The following is a 15,389-nucleotide window of genomic DNA, read 5'->3' as shown; positions in this document are numbered from 1 at the left end:
AATCGCTTTCAGATCGATAGTGATGTGTCATTCTTTATCGAAATCGATTCGATGGAACTTATGTTTTTGGTTGTTTTTTGAAGGAATCTTAATTCAAGTACACGTGACTAAAATAATTTTAGTACAAGCTATGTGATGTAATGTTTTATTAATATTTCTTCTTTACTTGTGTAAAGTTTGTGAATTACAGCTTACTGTATTGGTAAAACGGAAATAAATCACAAAAATACGATGTGTCATAATCGATTCGATGTAAGATGAGTTGCGTATCTTTTTTTTATCTCAATTTAAGTAAAAAATACTAAAATCGTTTTTTTACTGGCTATTATTAACATTTTTTGTTTACTTGTGTATACATATTTTGTGAACTCTGTGTTTAGGTAAAGTTTAGATTTTTTTTATAAAAAATTTTAGCAGATTTTTTTAGGAAATTTACTTTTGCCATTTCAACTAAGCTTTAGGCTAGTGCTAGGATATGTTTTACGACAATAGTCGAATGGCGGGGTCCATACAATTAACTATTAGGCTATTGACGCTTAAACGACGATGGATGTTTGTTTGAATATCCAAAACGGCTTAACGGTTCTCGAGAAAATTTAGCGTAAATATAGAACATATTCGGGATGAACACATAGGGTCCTAATTTTTTTTTTCTTTTAATTACGCGCGGATGGAGTCGCGGGCGACAGTTAGTAAAAAATAAAACACAATAATACAAACAAAATTTTAATTTCTTTAATAATAATTAGGGTATATTAGCGAGATAATCCTTGACGTGTGAGGGTTCAAGTCTACGGAAGCCGTTTGCATCACAGATGCCCACTTCAATATTATCAGCCGTCATTTGACCTTCAAAGCCCTCCTTCAGAGTTAAGATTGCGGTATGGACTGCATCATCAAGCTCCAGTTCCTCAGTATACCTGGACAGACGTTTTAAATATTAAAAATATTCTTCCTTGGCTGTGGGCAGTAGGTAAGTATTAAAATCTTATGAAATTAAATTTTATGGTCTCTACTAGTGTAGGACAATTTGATTTTACTCCCTTACTCTCTAAATACAATCAAAAATAGCTTTATTTGGTATTGTTAAGAAAATCTTCAAAAGGTAAAGACTTCTATGGGGAAAGAGAGGTTTAAGTGGGGATTTGAACCACTAAAACCCACTCGGTTGCTACCCTCGAGCACTGGAAGTGGGTTCTGGGATTTCCGAGGAACACACCAAGACCCTCAGTACTTTACTACACATGATAAGACACTGTCCATTCCTCCAAGTTTTACAGAAACATAGGTTATGTTACTGTTTTCTTGGGAATAAAAAATAGTTAGGAAAATACAAAATATTTTTTGGGGAATGCAATTTTAGGTGTTGCCAGGACATAAAGAGATGTGGGAGCAAAGCAACCAGTATGTTTCTAAGTGGAGTGGTCTCAATTGGTTGCTTACAGTAATTTAAATGAATACTATACCTCTTTTCTAAGAAAGTCTTTCCGTTGTTAAAGTTCTTGCCCATAGCGGTAGCTTTCCAAGCAAAGTAGGCGCCGGAGGGGTCACATTGGAACAGATATGGCCTGCCTTCATCCCACCCACATATCAGTAGAGATACTCCGAATGGACGGACACCACTGTAAAATAGTTATTGATAGTTTGAGATCAGACATTTATTAGTGACTAGCTGTCGCCCGCGACTCTGTCCGCGCTTTATGAAAAAAAAACATAATTGGATATATGTTCTTCCAGACTAAGCCAAATTTCATTAATATCTGTTCATTCATCTTGAGACACCTTCAAACAAACATCCATCCATCTAAATATTCACAATTATAATATTAGTAAGATAAGCTGTTGCCTGCGACTTCATACACGCGTCATTTAAAAACTTAGTAGCCTTTGTGTTCTTCCAGACTGTGTTCTATATGTAAGCCAAATTTCAGCAAGAACTGTTCAGCTATTCTGTAGCTACCTTCTAACAAACATCCATTTAAACATTCACATTTATAATATTAGTTAAATTAAGAAATTGTGTCATACCCAGATTGTGTGTACTCCTGCATCACTGTAGCAACTCGCTGCACCAGCTGTGCGGTGGGTATCGGTTCATGATACATCAGATAGTACTGTTGAGCCATCTTACGAGCTCTGGTCACCAGCAAACGGTAGTCAGGGCCCATGCCCGAGTAGACCATGCCTACGATAGAGAATTATTTTTTTACAAGATAGCAAATAAGCAGCAATCGGATTGATTTGAAGTAATCAGTGGTCGGAATGAAAATAAGTTACAGTGTATGCGGTTTGTACTTATTTTATTCACTCAATTTTAAGGATTTCTTCTAGAGGTTGTCCATCGGAACTGCACGATGACTCTGGCTGTCAATAAACTGAGGTCTAAGGTTCCTCACTTAGCCTGGTTCGACTGTATATGAAAATTAAACTTACCAATATGACCTGTTATCATTTCCACTTTGTTCACACTGTGTTCATCATACAAAATACTTTTGTGTTTGTTCTCTGTTGCAATCACGACGCCATTTGATGCTGGAAGAAAATAAAATATACATTAAGCACAATTATATTTTTAACAAATAAATATTTGGACACCCACATAACCTCTATTTTATAAGAAAAATTACCTTTTATCCCGACGGAGGTCCCGCCGGCGGCTACGGCGGCTAAAGCATATTCAATTTGCACCAATTTACCCGACGGGCTGGAATAAAATACTTTTATATTTGCACATTCATTCATTTAAAAAAAAATACATGATGAAATACAAAATATAGAAGTTTTGTATTACAATCGATAACGGCATGTTCACTAAAGGAGTTTACATAGTTTAAAGGTTCTAGTAAATAGTAAATACAATCAAATTTACCTAAAAGTTGTAAGAGAGAAACTATAACGCTCAGACGCCATGATTACAAAGCAAATTGTCAAAATCAAAAATATTCAGCGCTGTCATGTTACTGCAATTCAACGTTGCGTTTAGAAATTCAAATGTTTTGTGTTCAAAATATTTTCATAACTACAATATTTATTGTCGCCTTAATTTTAAAACTATTTTTTCCTCCTATACCGTCCTTTAAATATTTATTATTTTGAAGATATTATAGAAAATTTGCTAATAAACCGGCAAAAACCCAAGTATCCATTGCGACTTCAACAGTGATCAGCTCATTGGATGATGTTTCGACCAATAGCATCGCGTTAACTTCGCTCAATATTTTGATTCAATGAAAATCGTATAGTATATTTCTATTTATAAGTTTTATGATTACGATCAAAAACTTCGATATTTCCAGTTACAACAATGTTGACGGGCTTGCGTGGTGTTTCGCCAATGTCGGACGCGATGTCTGAAAGTACACTTGAAAGGAATCACGCTGAAAAAGCTCTTATAACGAAAACACCGACTCACAGTCAGGTTTTTCTTAACAAGAATAATGGAAATGGAGTTAAAAACTATTCAGATAAGAATGGAAATGATGTTAGTAAGAACATGCATGGAGGACGAAAGACTTTTGCCTTTTGGACACTCGTATGCTTGATGTTTGTTCTCGCCATTGGTAATTTGGTATTGATTTCTACGGTCTTCGCAGTTTTGAGACTTGGATATGGTAATTTGTTTAATTCCATACATCTCATATCCTCTTTCACACAATCCATACATACTTTCGATCTTACTCCATTCCAAATCACTATTTTCTTGTTTAGTATACTTAAAACATATTTCTACTAATACACCACTTAATGTATGTGGGTCAGTTTACATAAAGTTATAACACATCGAAACAACTTCATGTCGTATCATCGTCATATCTCCGACTCTATTTTATAGGTTTGGAGAGCATGGAGTTCCTACTTGACCATAATGCAGTCAAGTTCCTTGGAGCTATTGATTTGGACCACGTCTACAAGAGAGATGGTGTACTGGAGAGCTTCCAAGACACTCCTATGACTATTAGCAGTGAAAATGGATCTATTACATTTAATTTACAGACAAGGTATTTTTTAAATTTTAGTTAATGTTAGATATTGTAATTTGACATACCACTATGTTTGTTTAACTTGAAAGTTTGAATAACCAATGAAATTCTATTTTCTAAAGAGATAAAGAACCACAATATATTATTCCACAATTGTACAAAAGATATATCAAAAGACAAAGTCATGTACTAAAACTCAGGAACGGTTTAAGCAATACCAGCACCTTGGCCTAGATTTCTTCCCCCTTTTTTTTGGTGTCAGGGAAATCTTCCGAAGATAGAAGGGCATTGCAGGCGCCCCTTTATATCCCACTCTGGCGCATACAATGCCCCCTCAGCTGCCCTGGCCGACTGACTCACTTCTCCTTACCCTAACACAGCTACAAAAACTAGTATAAACATAAAACCAATAGAATTGTACCAGTAATATGAAAATTTAATCTTGGCTTGCCACATTAATAACTCTAACTTAGAATATGCACTGAGCAACTTGATGGGCAGTGCAATGAGCTGATGATAATACTTTTAATATGTCTTTATTTCTCCAGGTTGTCACGATCAGATGCCAAGCTTATAGTCAACACATCAGGTGTGTTCGTGAAAGGTGTCAGCTCCTTGCAATTGGTGGATCCTGACTCGGGAGAGGTGGTGTTCAGTACCGATGCTCCCGAGATGAACATCCCTGATGGTGTCAATAATTTGTTAGCTAAGGTAAGATTGGTACTATTACACATATGTGTACAAAAATTTTGTTATTTGTTATAGCCTAACTAGCTGTCGCCCGCGACTCCGCACGCACGGAATTAGAAATAAAACTTAATTAGTCTATGTTTTCTTCCAGACTATGTTCTATATGTGTGCCAAATTTCATCAAGCTCCATTCAGCCGTTCAAGAGATACCTTCTAATAAACATCCATCTAAATATACGCATTTATAATATTAGTAAGGTCATCATCATCAACCTGCCCTTATCCCTATCGAGGGTCGGCACAGTATGTACTACTCCTCCATACATCTCTATCAGCCGTCATATCTGAGTCTACACCCTTCCTACGCATATCTTTCACACAGTCATTTCATACTTTTTTTTGGTCTTCCTCTACCTTTGTAGCCATCCACATTCAATCTCATTACTTTTTTGCTTATATCATCATCATCCCTCCTCATAACATGTCCAAACCACGCTAATCTTTTACTCCTCAATTTCTCGATCACTGGCGCTACTTTCAAACTTCCTCTAATATACACATTTTTAACTTATAATATTAGTAAGATAAAAGCAAAAGAAAAACTATTAATTTCAGCAAATCTCAACTAAACGCATCTCATCACCAATAGATGAAGATTTGATCATCAGATCGGAAACTGCTGCACATTTAAGAGGCGCTGAGGGTACACGGATGGAATCTAAAGAATTATTCTGGAACGCAGACCAGGATATATATTTGAAATCTATCAACGGTTCCGTTGTTCTTAGCGGTAAAGAAGGTATATTTGTGGATGTAAGATATTTACCTATTGCCAGTCCGTTAAATAAATCAGAGAAATATATAACGGGACAGTTCAAAGTGTGTGTTTGTATGCCGCAGGGCAAGTTATTCAAAGTTGCTGTACCAACGGGACAGAAGATTACTTGTTCTCATGTTAATATGACTGGAGATTTAAATCCTTGTTTGTAGGGTAGAACATGTGGGTAGTTGGAAATTTTGAAGACATTTTTTTTTCTTTAAATAATAGCAGATTTTTTTGTAAATTTACTAATATTTAACCATTCCAAGTAAGGTCTAGACTTGTGCTTGGATATGGTTTAAGACAATTGTCGAATGGCGGGATTCGAACCACCGATCTCGTGATCGGAACTCCGTACCCTTAACCATTAGGCTATTGACGCTTAAAGAATTAAATGTGGGTTTCCGAGACTAATGTTATCTGTTTTTGTCTTTATACAGAGATTTTGGTTCTCAGAAACCCAAAGTAAATGGAATAATATTAGATTATTAATTTTAATAGTTTATCTTGTTGAAAAATTAGTCAAATTTATCGAATTTTGTTAAATAGAATAATTTTAATCGATACCTTTTAAGTATAAAAAAAAAATCTAATTTATTTATTATTTTAGTTCAAAGTTTAATAATTAGTATATGATGTTTAGAATAGAAACTATTTATACTGATATGCAGTTCATCATCAGCTCATCAAGTCCCCACTGAGGGTCTAATCTATCCTAAGTGATATGACTATGTGATAGTGAATGCTGGTCCAGTGCGACACTTCACACATATCTTTGACATTCACAGATATGTGCAGCATCATAATGTTTTCCTTCACACTAACAACATAAGATGAATATGTAACTAAATTAAGCATTAAACTTGGGATATAAATTGTACTTTGATGTCCATTTAGCTTATCCGTGGGTTCCCATAGATGTAACATTCACAAAAACATGTTTAAAAACGCCTTATATGCAAATGTTTCAAATATCTAGTCAATTTGTAAGCATATTTCATTGTTTATTATTAAAAAGTTTAATAAAGATGTTTCGTTTTATTTTTTAAACTAGACAAAATAAAGTCTGAAAACTCATTGTTTAAACAAAACAACGTGTGCGATAACGCCCCCTTGTGGGCGCTGCAGGTCTCAAGTTGCGGGTTATAGTAAAAGTTTCCTTTACAATTCTCTGTTAATATACATATATAGGTCACAATAATTAATTAATTTAATTTGAAGTTATAGTGGTTTTTAAATATGTGAAAATATGGGGGCGGTAAAAAATATTTATTCTCAAAGTGGGCAGTAGACAAAATAAGTTTGGGAACAGTGGTTCTAAATGGACATAGTATTGGCTGAATTAAAATTAAAAAAATAAGTAGCCTATGTGTTCTTCCAGACTATGTTCTACATCTATGACAAATTTCAACGAGATCCATACAACCATTCCGGAGACTTCCAACAAAAATCCAATTCCATCCACAAAACAGCTGTATAGATCTTGATGACATTTGTCATAGATGTAGAACATAGTCTGGAAGAACACATAGACTAGTTATTTTTTTAAATTCCTTGCGGACGGAGTTGCGGATGACAGCTAGTGACTACAAATTGTAAAAGGTAAGTTTATGTGAAGGAAAATTTGCGATGATTTTTTTTTTTTAAAAACCTGATTTAGAAACTTTTTAAAAGTAAAAAAAAAACACTATAAAATCCACAAAATATATACGAATATACACACACAATCATTTCTAAACAAAATTCTCAATATATACAACATTATAATAAAAAAGAAAAACAATAAAATTATTGCTATTCTAAAGTTATTAATTTCGATAGTTTTTTTTAAAAAAATACATTTTTTTCCTTCAAATATATTCAACAATACCAAAAAAATTTTATACAATTAATACTAAAAAAATGTACAAATACATGAGCGAGTTTTCTAGCTTTATAGCTATTCAAAATAATGTCTTGTTTACATTATGCCAGTACAGTAAGACAGTAGCGTTGCACTGACATCACTGGCATCAATTAGATTTACACTTTACCAGTACAGTAAGACAGTAGCGTTGCACTAACATCACTGGCATCAATTAGATTTACACTTTACCAGTACAGTAAGACAGTAGCGTTGCACTAACGTCACTGGTGTTAGTGTTTGTATTATGCCAGTAAGACTAGAGAGTGACTATCGTTACTGGCGCCAGTGAAAGTTTACATTATGCCAGTGCTATTGTCATACTGTACTGACATTATGTGAATTAGACATAAAGTACGTAAACTCTGAAGGTCGTGATGTTTGTCTTTATTAGTTGAGATTCAATTATTCTGTTTTGATATACTTGTCTTTCTGAATACACCATTTTAATAAACTGATATAAAAATGGCTAAAACACTCACGCATGGTCTGGTGTCGGCAACGACTAGTTTCGAGCTGATCAGGAACCCTTCATCAGGGTAAGTGGTACTGGTATTATTTCGCGGACAAGGCCCTCAGCTCATTGAGTGAGTTTTTTAGCCGTTTTTATATAAGTTCACCATTTTTAAGTTATACGTAAGATAAATAACCGTGATATTGATTTATTTTGACAACTTTAAAATAATGTATATAACCTTATAAAGGTAAAATTGCTTAATTTTTATACTCATTTCTATCGAAATCGACTTTTATATACACGAGAAAAATGAACGATACCTTATTTAGTGAATTTAGGTTAGAAAAGCCTCTCGATTCTTGTTAAAATAGCTGCCGGTAAATTTAACATAAAATGTCAACCGTATAAAAATATGAATACACCATAATAGCAAAACTATATCCATAGTCGCCATTTTTAAAAGATCACAGCTTTTTTTTTAAATAGAAAAGCAATGTCAATTTATGTCCAAAACCCGAATCTTAAAAATAATTAAATTAAAACGTATTTACATTACTAACCATAGACATTTTATTTATCTAATATCTTGTTTCACATGACCATAGACAAGGATTTTCCATCTAATTTCAGGTGACGGCCATAGATAATTTATTTAAGCTATATTGTTTTCTATTGCGTCTAAAATATAATAGACAATCTGTTTGAATGTTTTTAAAAATTTGTGATATTTTAACCATGATATAATAAAATTTAAGATTGTCTTTGTTTTATTCCGAGCATAGACAAAAAGTTTTATAATCTGTTTTATGAACAGAGACAAATAACTGTTGTTTAACATTCCGACCATAGACAAATAATTCTTGTGTCACATTTCCGACCACAGACAAATAACTGTTTAAAATTTCGACCATAGACAAATAACTGTTGTTTAACATTCCGACCATAGACAAATAATTTTTGTGTCACATTACGACCATAGACAAATTACTTTTGTGTCACATTTCGACCATAGACAAATAACTTTGTTTCACATTCCGACCACAGATAATTAACTTTTGTTTCACATTCCGACCATAGACAAGTTCGATTGTCTTTTGACATTTAGAGTATAGATGCACTATAAAAATATCACAAATATTTATTAAACAGATCCAGTGTTTGTCTCTTCATTGACTATCTGGTATGTTATCAGGTATTCTGGATAAGCCTGGAAAAAAAACAATAATTTCATAAATGTTTGATTAAACGTAGGTTTCTGAGACGTAAATCTCCGTTTAAAGCAAATTAATCATCATCATCATCAGCTCACTATACGTCCCCACTGAGGAGCTCGGAGCCTATCCTAAGTTATGTGACTAGGTCATAGTCAACCACGCTGGCCAAGTGCGGGTTGACTTCACACATATCTTTGAATTACTTCTCAGATATGTGCAGCATCACGATGTTTTCCTTCACCGTAAGAACATCGGATAAATGTATATATGTAAATCGGAAATGGAAAAACACATTGGTACATGGCGGGATTCGAACCCAGGACATGCAGATTGAAAGTCAAATGCTTGATTCCTGAACCACCGACGCTTTGTAACATATCTCTGTGTTGTGAACAATAATAGTCAATGACAGACGATATGTTTTATATATAGATTTTAATCTCAGAAACCCACGGTTAAAGTGTCCTAAGTAAAATAGCTCTTGACCTAATATAAATTTTCTCCTACAAATTTTTAATTTGCATTACAAAAATAACTTTTTTATTTAAGAGTAGAGCGAGCTTTAACATCTCCGCAGGAATAGTCCCGACTCGTCCGGTGAAATACCACGACCATACAGAAGACGTGCAGTCTGATGAGTGTGCGTCCCGGAGGACTCATTTACTCCTCTTTACCTTCCCACACTTTTTCTTATAAGGAAATGATGGGAAGTGGAAGTGGACTTTCCAGATGACAGGATGCATGGAAAGAGAAGATATTTTCTCTCTGTGCATCCTCTCCTCCGTCGATTAAAGGTAGGCAACGCATATGCAATTGCGATTTTCTTTAATAATTTTTTTTAACTGATTTATCTAAAATTCCTTTGTATCTTAATTTATAGTGAATTTCTGAAGCGATTTTGACGTGTGAAGTGTCATTAGATTCGTATTCTTCCGTTGATTTTTTTTTACCTGTTCTCCTCTGTAGACAACGTATTCCGGGAAACATAGTCCACCATGGCTGGGTCTGCCCGCCACACTGTGGTGTCCTGGAGGTGCGTGCGCCATCTTCATCGCACTGGACAGTTGGAATGCCCGACCCAGTGTTACACGACATAGTAACATTTGTCTGAAATATACATTTTTATATCAAACTAGCTGCCGCATGCGACTCCGTCTGAGCGGAATTAAAAAAAAGCATAAGACTATGTTCTATATTTATTTCAAAATTTCATCGAGATGCATACAGTTACATTCTACCATACATTCATTCAAACATTCGCATTTATAATATTAGTAAGAAAAAAGTTAGTCAAACAATATCTGAACCTGAGGGGCGCTACTGTCGCGGTTGATTCTATCAGAATACTAGCTGTCGCCTGCGACTCATTCCGTGTGGATATATAAAAAAACTTAATATATACATAAGTTAAATGAAAAGCAGCTCTTCAAGGCATAAATTCGAAAAAATGAATAAATAGTATCCTATGTCCGTCTCCTGGCTCCAAGCTACCTCTTCAACAATTTTCAGTCATATCGGTAAAGCCGTTCTTGAGTTATAAATAGTGTAACTAACACCACTTTCTTTTATATATTGGATGTCAAACATACTGGTTAAAGTGATAAATTAAAATTCACTTTTTTGTTAAAATATATATTGTTAATTAAATATTAACAGATAAGACAATTAAAAAAAACTTTAACATATTTTAAAAATATAAATTATATCTTTCTTTTCTATGTGACATAACTGTAAAGTATTGAAACTCCTTGAACGCTTACTTAGACATAGAAAATGACATAAAAGAAAAAATGACAGCTACAATACAAAGAGGATCTTGTAGCATATTTTTGACAGACTGAGGGGCGCAAGTGGACTGTCATAATTTAGTTTCACTTATATCCACCGGGTTAGATATCCTTGTTGGTCCTATAAAACCAACTTAGGCACAGAAAATGCCACAAAATAGGCTAAAGAGTGGCGCTAGTGAGATTAAAAGACATAGCTTTTGTGTTCTTCCAGACTATGTTCTACATCTATGACCAATTTCAGCGAGATCCATACAGCTTTTCTGGAGCTAAACCATCAAACATACATCTAAACATTCGCATTTATAATATTAAATCGTTAGCTGTCGTACGCAAATAAAAAAAAATAACTTGTGTATTTTTCCAGACTATGTTATCGTAGCAACATTCATCAAGATCCGTTGAGTCGTTCTGGACATACCTTCAAACAAACATCCTCAATCCATCCATCCAGCCATCCATCTAAACATTCGCATTTATAATATTAGTAATATACCTATGACAGAGATAGCAGCTACGATCTTTGTGCGCGGGACATCCGGAGCCACCACCAAAGCCGTACACGTACTGGTTACTCTTAGAGGAGTGCTCCGCAAAATATATACCAGCTCCGAACATGCCACCTGAAATTACAAAATAAAAAAAAATCTAGCTGTAACTAACTGTATGACACTTAGGGGAAGAACACCAATCGAATGTCACACAAGTCAAAATCAGTCGTTTACTCTAAAGTATGTCAAAACAAAATTGACCTAACACGAAATAATACAAATAATTTCGACAATCTGAGCTTTATAAGTAATTTAAGTTTTAAACTGTGACTTGAAGGCTTATACCGTATACTGACTTATGTCGACTTACATTGACTATTATAAGTCAATGTAAGTCAACATAAGTCAGTATGAGTATAAGTCAATGCTAATCATCTGTTCTGTACTACAGCACCGCTGGCGGGGAAGCAGCGCGGGGGGTCAGCCCTTTCAGATCTTACCCGTACCATCGCACCCTCACACCACGACCTTCAGTTGCGCTTCAGCACAATGACACATAAATCATATTTGTCTATTTTGTACATCATCTTTCATCGTATTATAAACATCAGCAACCAACCAGCCTTTCATTCAATCATGCAGTCCACTCGCTCAACATCAAAATAAGTCAATGTAGGTCAATATGTAAGTCAACATTTTTAACAGTGGTAGAGCGAGCTTTAACATGTTCGCAGGAATAGTCCCGACTCGTCCGGTGATATACCACGACCACACAGAAGACACGCCTCAAGTCTGATGAGTGTGCGTCCCGGAGGACTAATTTACTCCTCTTTCACTTCCCACACTTTTTCTTATAAGTAAAGGATGGGAAGTGGAATTGGACTTTTCGGATGAGAGGATGCATGAAAAAATATTTTCTTTCTGTGCATCCTCTCCTCCGTGGATTAAAGGTAGGCAACGCATATTCAATTGTGTATGTCTATGGGCAACGGTCTCTTCGCTATTTCAGCGATTTCAGGTGACCGCTCGCTCGTTTGCCACCTTATGATAAAAAAAAACATAAGTCAATGCAAGTCAACTTAATTCAATATTAGTCAACTCACCGATATACGCGTGTCGTTCATCAAAGCCTTTCTGAACGATAGCGTTTATGAATGGTGATCCATGGAACAGCATCCTCTCGTTTGGTACACCCGCCTCTTCAGACACCTCGTTACGTCTGTGCTGATATCGCTCCCAGAGACGTCCGTTAACTATCTTTTGTATCTGTAATTGAATATTAAATCATTAAGTGTCGCTCGCAACTAAAAAAAATAATTATGTATTCTTCCAGACTATGTTCTATATGCCAAATTTCATCAAGCTCCGTTGAACCGTTCTGGAGATACCTTCAATCATCCATCCATCCAAACATTCGCATTTATAATATTAGTACGATAGACTAATAAGTTGGCAAAAAGCTAGTGGTTACTTAAATTCGCCAAAATAGCGAATCGACCTCTGCCTGTTCCGCAATTGCAGATGCGATGCCTACCTTCCATCTCTCACAAATGTCTATAGACAGTCGTGTTTTCGCCATTTCGGCGAATCCAGGTGACTACGTTTGCCACCTAATAAAAGACAATATAGTTGTACTCACCCTAACAACACGATATCTTGAGAACTGTCCTCCCACATGGTCGCGGTGTGCGCGCACAGAGTCTTGCATCTCTCGCTCCAGCATCCCGTACTCCCCGCACCCCGCACCCTCCGCCCCCGCCGCACCAGCCCCGCCCCCACACTCCTCCGGCACCACCTCCACCAGCGTCGTGCCTCCGTAGTACTCTGTTATACATCTCACTTATATTATAAAATGTTTAGATGTTTGTTTGAAGGTCTCTCCAGAATGGTTGCGTAGATCTTGATAAAATTTGTCATAGATGTAGAAAATAGTCTGGAAGAACAAATAGACTACTTATTATGTTTTTTTTAAATTATGTCCATGCGGAGTCGCGAGCGATAGTTATTTTACTTGATTATCAAAAGGTTTTCTTTTATGGGTATGTATGTTAAATTTAAGTGGGAGGGAGTGGTTGGCTCAAGGGTTAAAGCAGTTAATTTGTCTGCAGCTCCTGGGTTCGAATCCCGCTATATACCAATGTATTTTACATATGTAAATCCTATGTTGTTAGTGTGAAGGATAACATGTTGATGCTGCACATATCTGTGAATGTCAAAGATATGAGTGAAGTGATGCACTGGACCAGCACTCTTAGGGTAGGTGAGACCCTCAGGGGAGCCTTAGTGAGGTGATATTGTTACCTGACTGTGTGTGCAGCGTATGTCTCGCGGCTTTGATCAGGCGATGCCGGTGTCCATACGCGGCGACGCCGACAGCGCGCAGATCCTCGTGCGACATCTCAGACAATATGTCGACAGATATCTGCTCGCGCTCCAACACGCACCACAACTGCTCCAGACCGATCCTGCATTCAACATCGGCACATCGCTTATAATGACGTATCGGTTATAGTCAAGTTTCGGTTATAATGACGTATCGGTTATAGTCAAGTTTCGGTTATAATGACGTATCGGTTATAGTCAAGTTTCGGTTATAATGACGTATCGGTTATAGTCAAGTTTCGGTTATAATGACGTATCGGTTATAACGACGTATCTGTTATAACGTCGTATAGGTTATAACGATGTTTCGGTTATAACAATATACTGGTTATAGTGACGTATCGGTTATAGTGACGCATCGGTTATAAGACGTATCGGGTATATACGAAATATAAAAAATAAATCCTACAAGTACAGAATTAAACATTTTTCCAAAGTACACAAGGTTATCGTTAAGTCCATATCTTTTTAGGGTTCCGTACTTGTAAAGGAAAAAAACGGAACCCTTATAGGATCACTTTGTTGTCCGTCCGTCTGTCTGACAAGACACTGTTTTGTCATTAAAATTTACTAAAAAATCATATATTTTATCAAACATGTGTAAATCAATAGCGCTTAGTGAAATGTTAGTTACCTAGCAAGGAAGGTCTGCAGACACTCTGAAGTGGAGAGTGCGGAGGCAGGTCTGCCGGCCGCGTCCTCCAGACTGCCGCGGGAACCCTCCGCCCAGTAGTTGGAAGGCATCACCTGGTATATCTTACTAATATTATAAATGCAAATGTATGGACGTATGTTTGAGATAAACTATCTCCAGAACGGTTTAATGAATCTCGCTAAAATTTGACATAGATGTAGAACATAGTCTGGAAGAGCACATACTTATTAGTTTTTTTTTTAATGTCGCGAGGACGTAGTTATGGGCCACAGCTAATAACAAACACTTAAAAAAATCAAAAAAACGAAAACCTTAAAAAAGAAAGTGACTAAGTGACAAAAAAAACTAAAGAAGATGTCCAAATTCCTCTTACCGGTGGCGCTAGTGTAGCAGTCTCGCCGGATGGCAAACGTATAGGGAGGCGGGGCGGGGCCGGCGGTTGCGGGGGCGGGGCCTGCACGCCCGTCGCACCTCCCGCACTCCCCGCACCCCCTGCAGCGCCAGTCATCGCGTCCTGCAGCAGAGAGCGCACGTCGTCTGCACCCGCCAGCTCTAGTGCTGTCTGACCTTCTTGGTTCTTGAGGAACGGGTCTGCGCCGTGAGCCAGCTGAAAGAGACAGCATATTTAGCTAGGATACAAGAGTGAAAGAGAGGAATGATCATTGTCACGTGTTGTTTGCTCTTTGCAAAGTAATACTGATGAAATCGACAAGCGACCGCCATATGCGAGATTCTCGGGTTTAAGAGAAACTATTATAAGCGAGAAATATATCGTTATCCCTTGGACTATCCACGTTCGAACATGTTCTCTTTTAAATACAAATATGGTTACTAATTGAATTAGTTACACAAATAATTACGAAAACAATATATTTGCCTTACACTTGTCACAAATTAAGTTTAATCCTATAGTAAATCGTTTAAATTTTTAAAAAAATGTTACAATAAGTAAAATTTCGTTGAACAATTTTGTTAAATGAGCTAAAATCATCCTTGCTAAATCTAAAATG

At 36.2% G+C, this 15,389-nt stretch overlaps 3 protein-coding genes across 3 annotated transcripts in view; 1 reads left to right on the top strand and 2 right to left on the bottom strand.

The window, feature by feature from the left end:
• Positions 1 to 713: 713 nt before the first annotated feature.
• Prosalpha2 (proteasome alpha2 subunit) lies at positions 714 to 2,971 on the bottom strand. The gene is made up of 6 exons (XM_013308515.1): positions 2,870 to 2,971; positions 2,628 to 2,704; positions 2,434 to 2,532; positions 2,029 to 2,185; positions 1,467 to 1,622; positions 714 to 920 (listed from the first exon to the last, which is right to left on the bottom strand). The coding sequence occupies exons 1-6, from the start codon at positions 2,908 to 2,910 to the stop codon at positions 746 to 748; spliced, it is 705 nt and encodes a 234-aa protein (XP_013163969.1). The 5' UTR covers positions 2,911 to 2,971; the 3' UTR covers positions 714 to 745.
• A 197-nt stretch (positions 2,972 to 3,168) lies between these two features.
• Positions 3,169 to 5,891, top strand: Scgbeta (sarcoglycan beta). The gene is made up of 4 exons (XM_013308743.1): positions 3,169 to 3,611; positions 3,833 to 3,998; positions 4,529 to 4,691; positions 5,286 to 5,891. Exons 1-4 carry the CDS (start codon positions 3,305 to 3,307, stop codon positions 5,658 to 5,660), a joined length of 1,011 nt encoding a protein of 336 aa, XP_013164197.1. The 5' UTR covers positions 3,169 to 3,304; the 3' UTR covers positions 5,661 to 5,891.
• A 2,865-nt stretch (positions 5,892 to 8,756) lies between these two features.
• The window catches only part of Tnks (tankyrase), a 55,181-nt gene continuing 48,548 nt past the window's right edge, over positions 8,757 to 15,389 (bottom strand). The window contains exons 17-24 of the mRNA XM_013309267.1: positions 14,753 to 14,986; positions 14,359 to 14,471; positions 13,644 to 13,807; positions 12,982 to 13,166; positions 12,446 to 12,608; positions 11,348 to 11,474; positions 10,015 to 10,171; positions 8,757 to 9,057 (exon numbers count right to left, since the gene is read on the bottom strand). Coding sequence (XP_013164721.1) covers positions 8,992 to 9,057; positions 10,015 to 10,171; positions 11,348 to 11,474; positions 12,446 to 12,608; positions 12,982 to 13,166; positions 13,644 to 13,807; positions 14,359 to 14,471; positions 14,753 to 14,986 — 1,209 coding nt within the window. The 3' untranslated portion in view covers positions 8,757 to 8,991. The remainder of the gene's footprint in view (positions 9,058 to 10,014; positions 10,172 to 11,347; positions 11,475 to 12,445; positions 12,609 to 12,981; positions 13,167 to 13,643; positions 13,808 to 14,358; positions 14,472 to 14,752; positions 14,987 to 15,389) is intronic.

This window comes from Papilio xuthus, unplaced genomic scaffold (genome assembly GCF_000836235.2).
Source record: "Papilio xuthus unplaced genomic scaffold, Pxut_1.1 DF829660.1, whole genome shotgun sequence".
Taxonomy (NCBI): Eukaryota; Metazoa; Arthropoda; class Insecta; order Lepidoptera; family Papilionidae; genus Papilio; species Papilio xuthus.
This window is presented reverse-complemented; position numbering and strand designations above follow the sequence as displayed.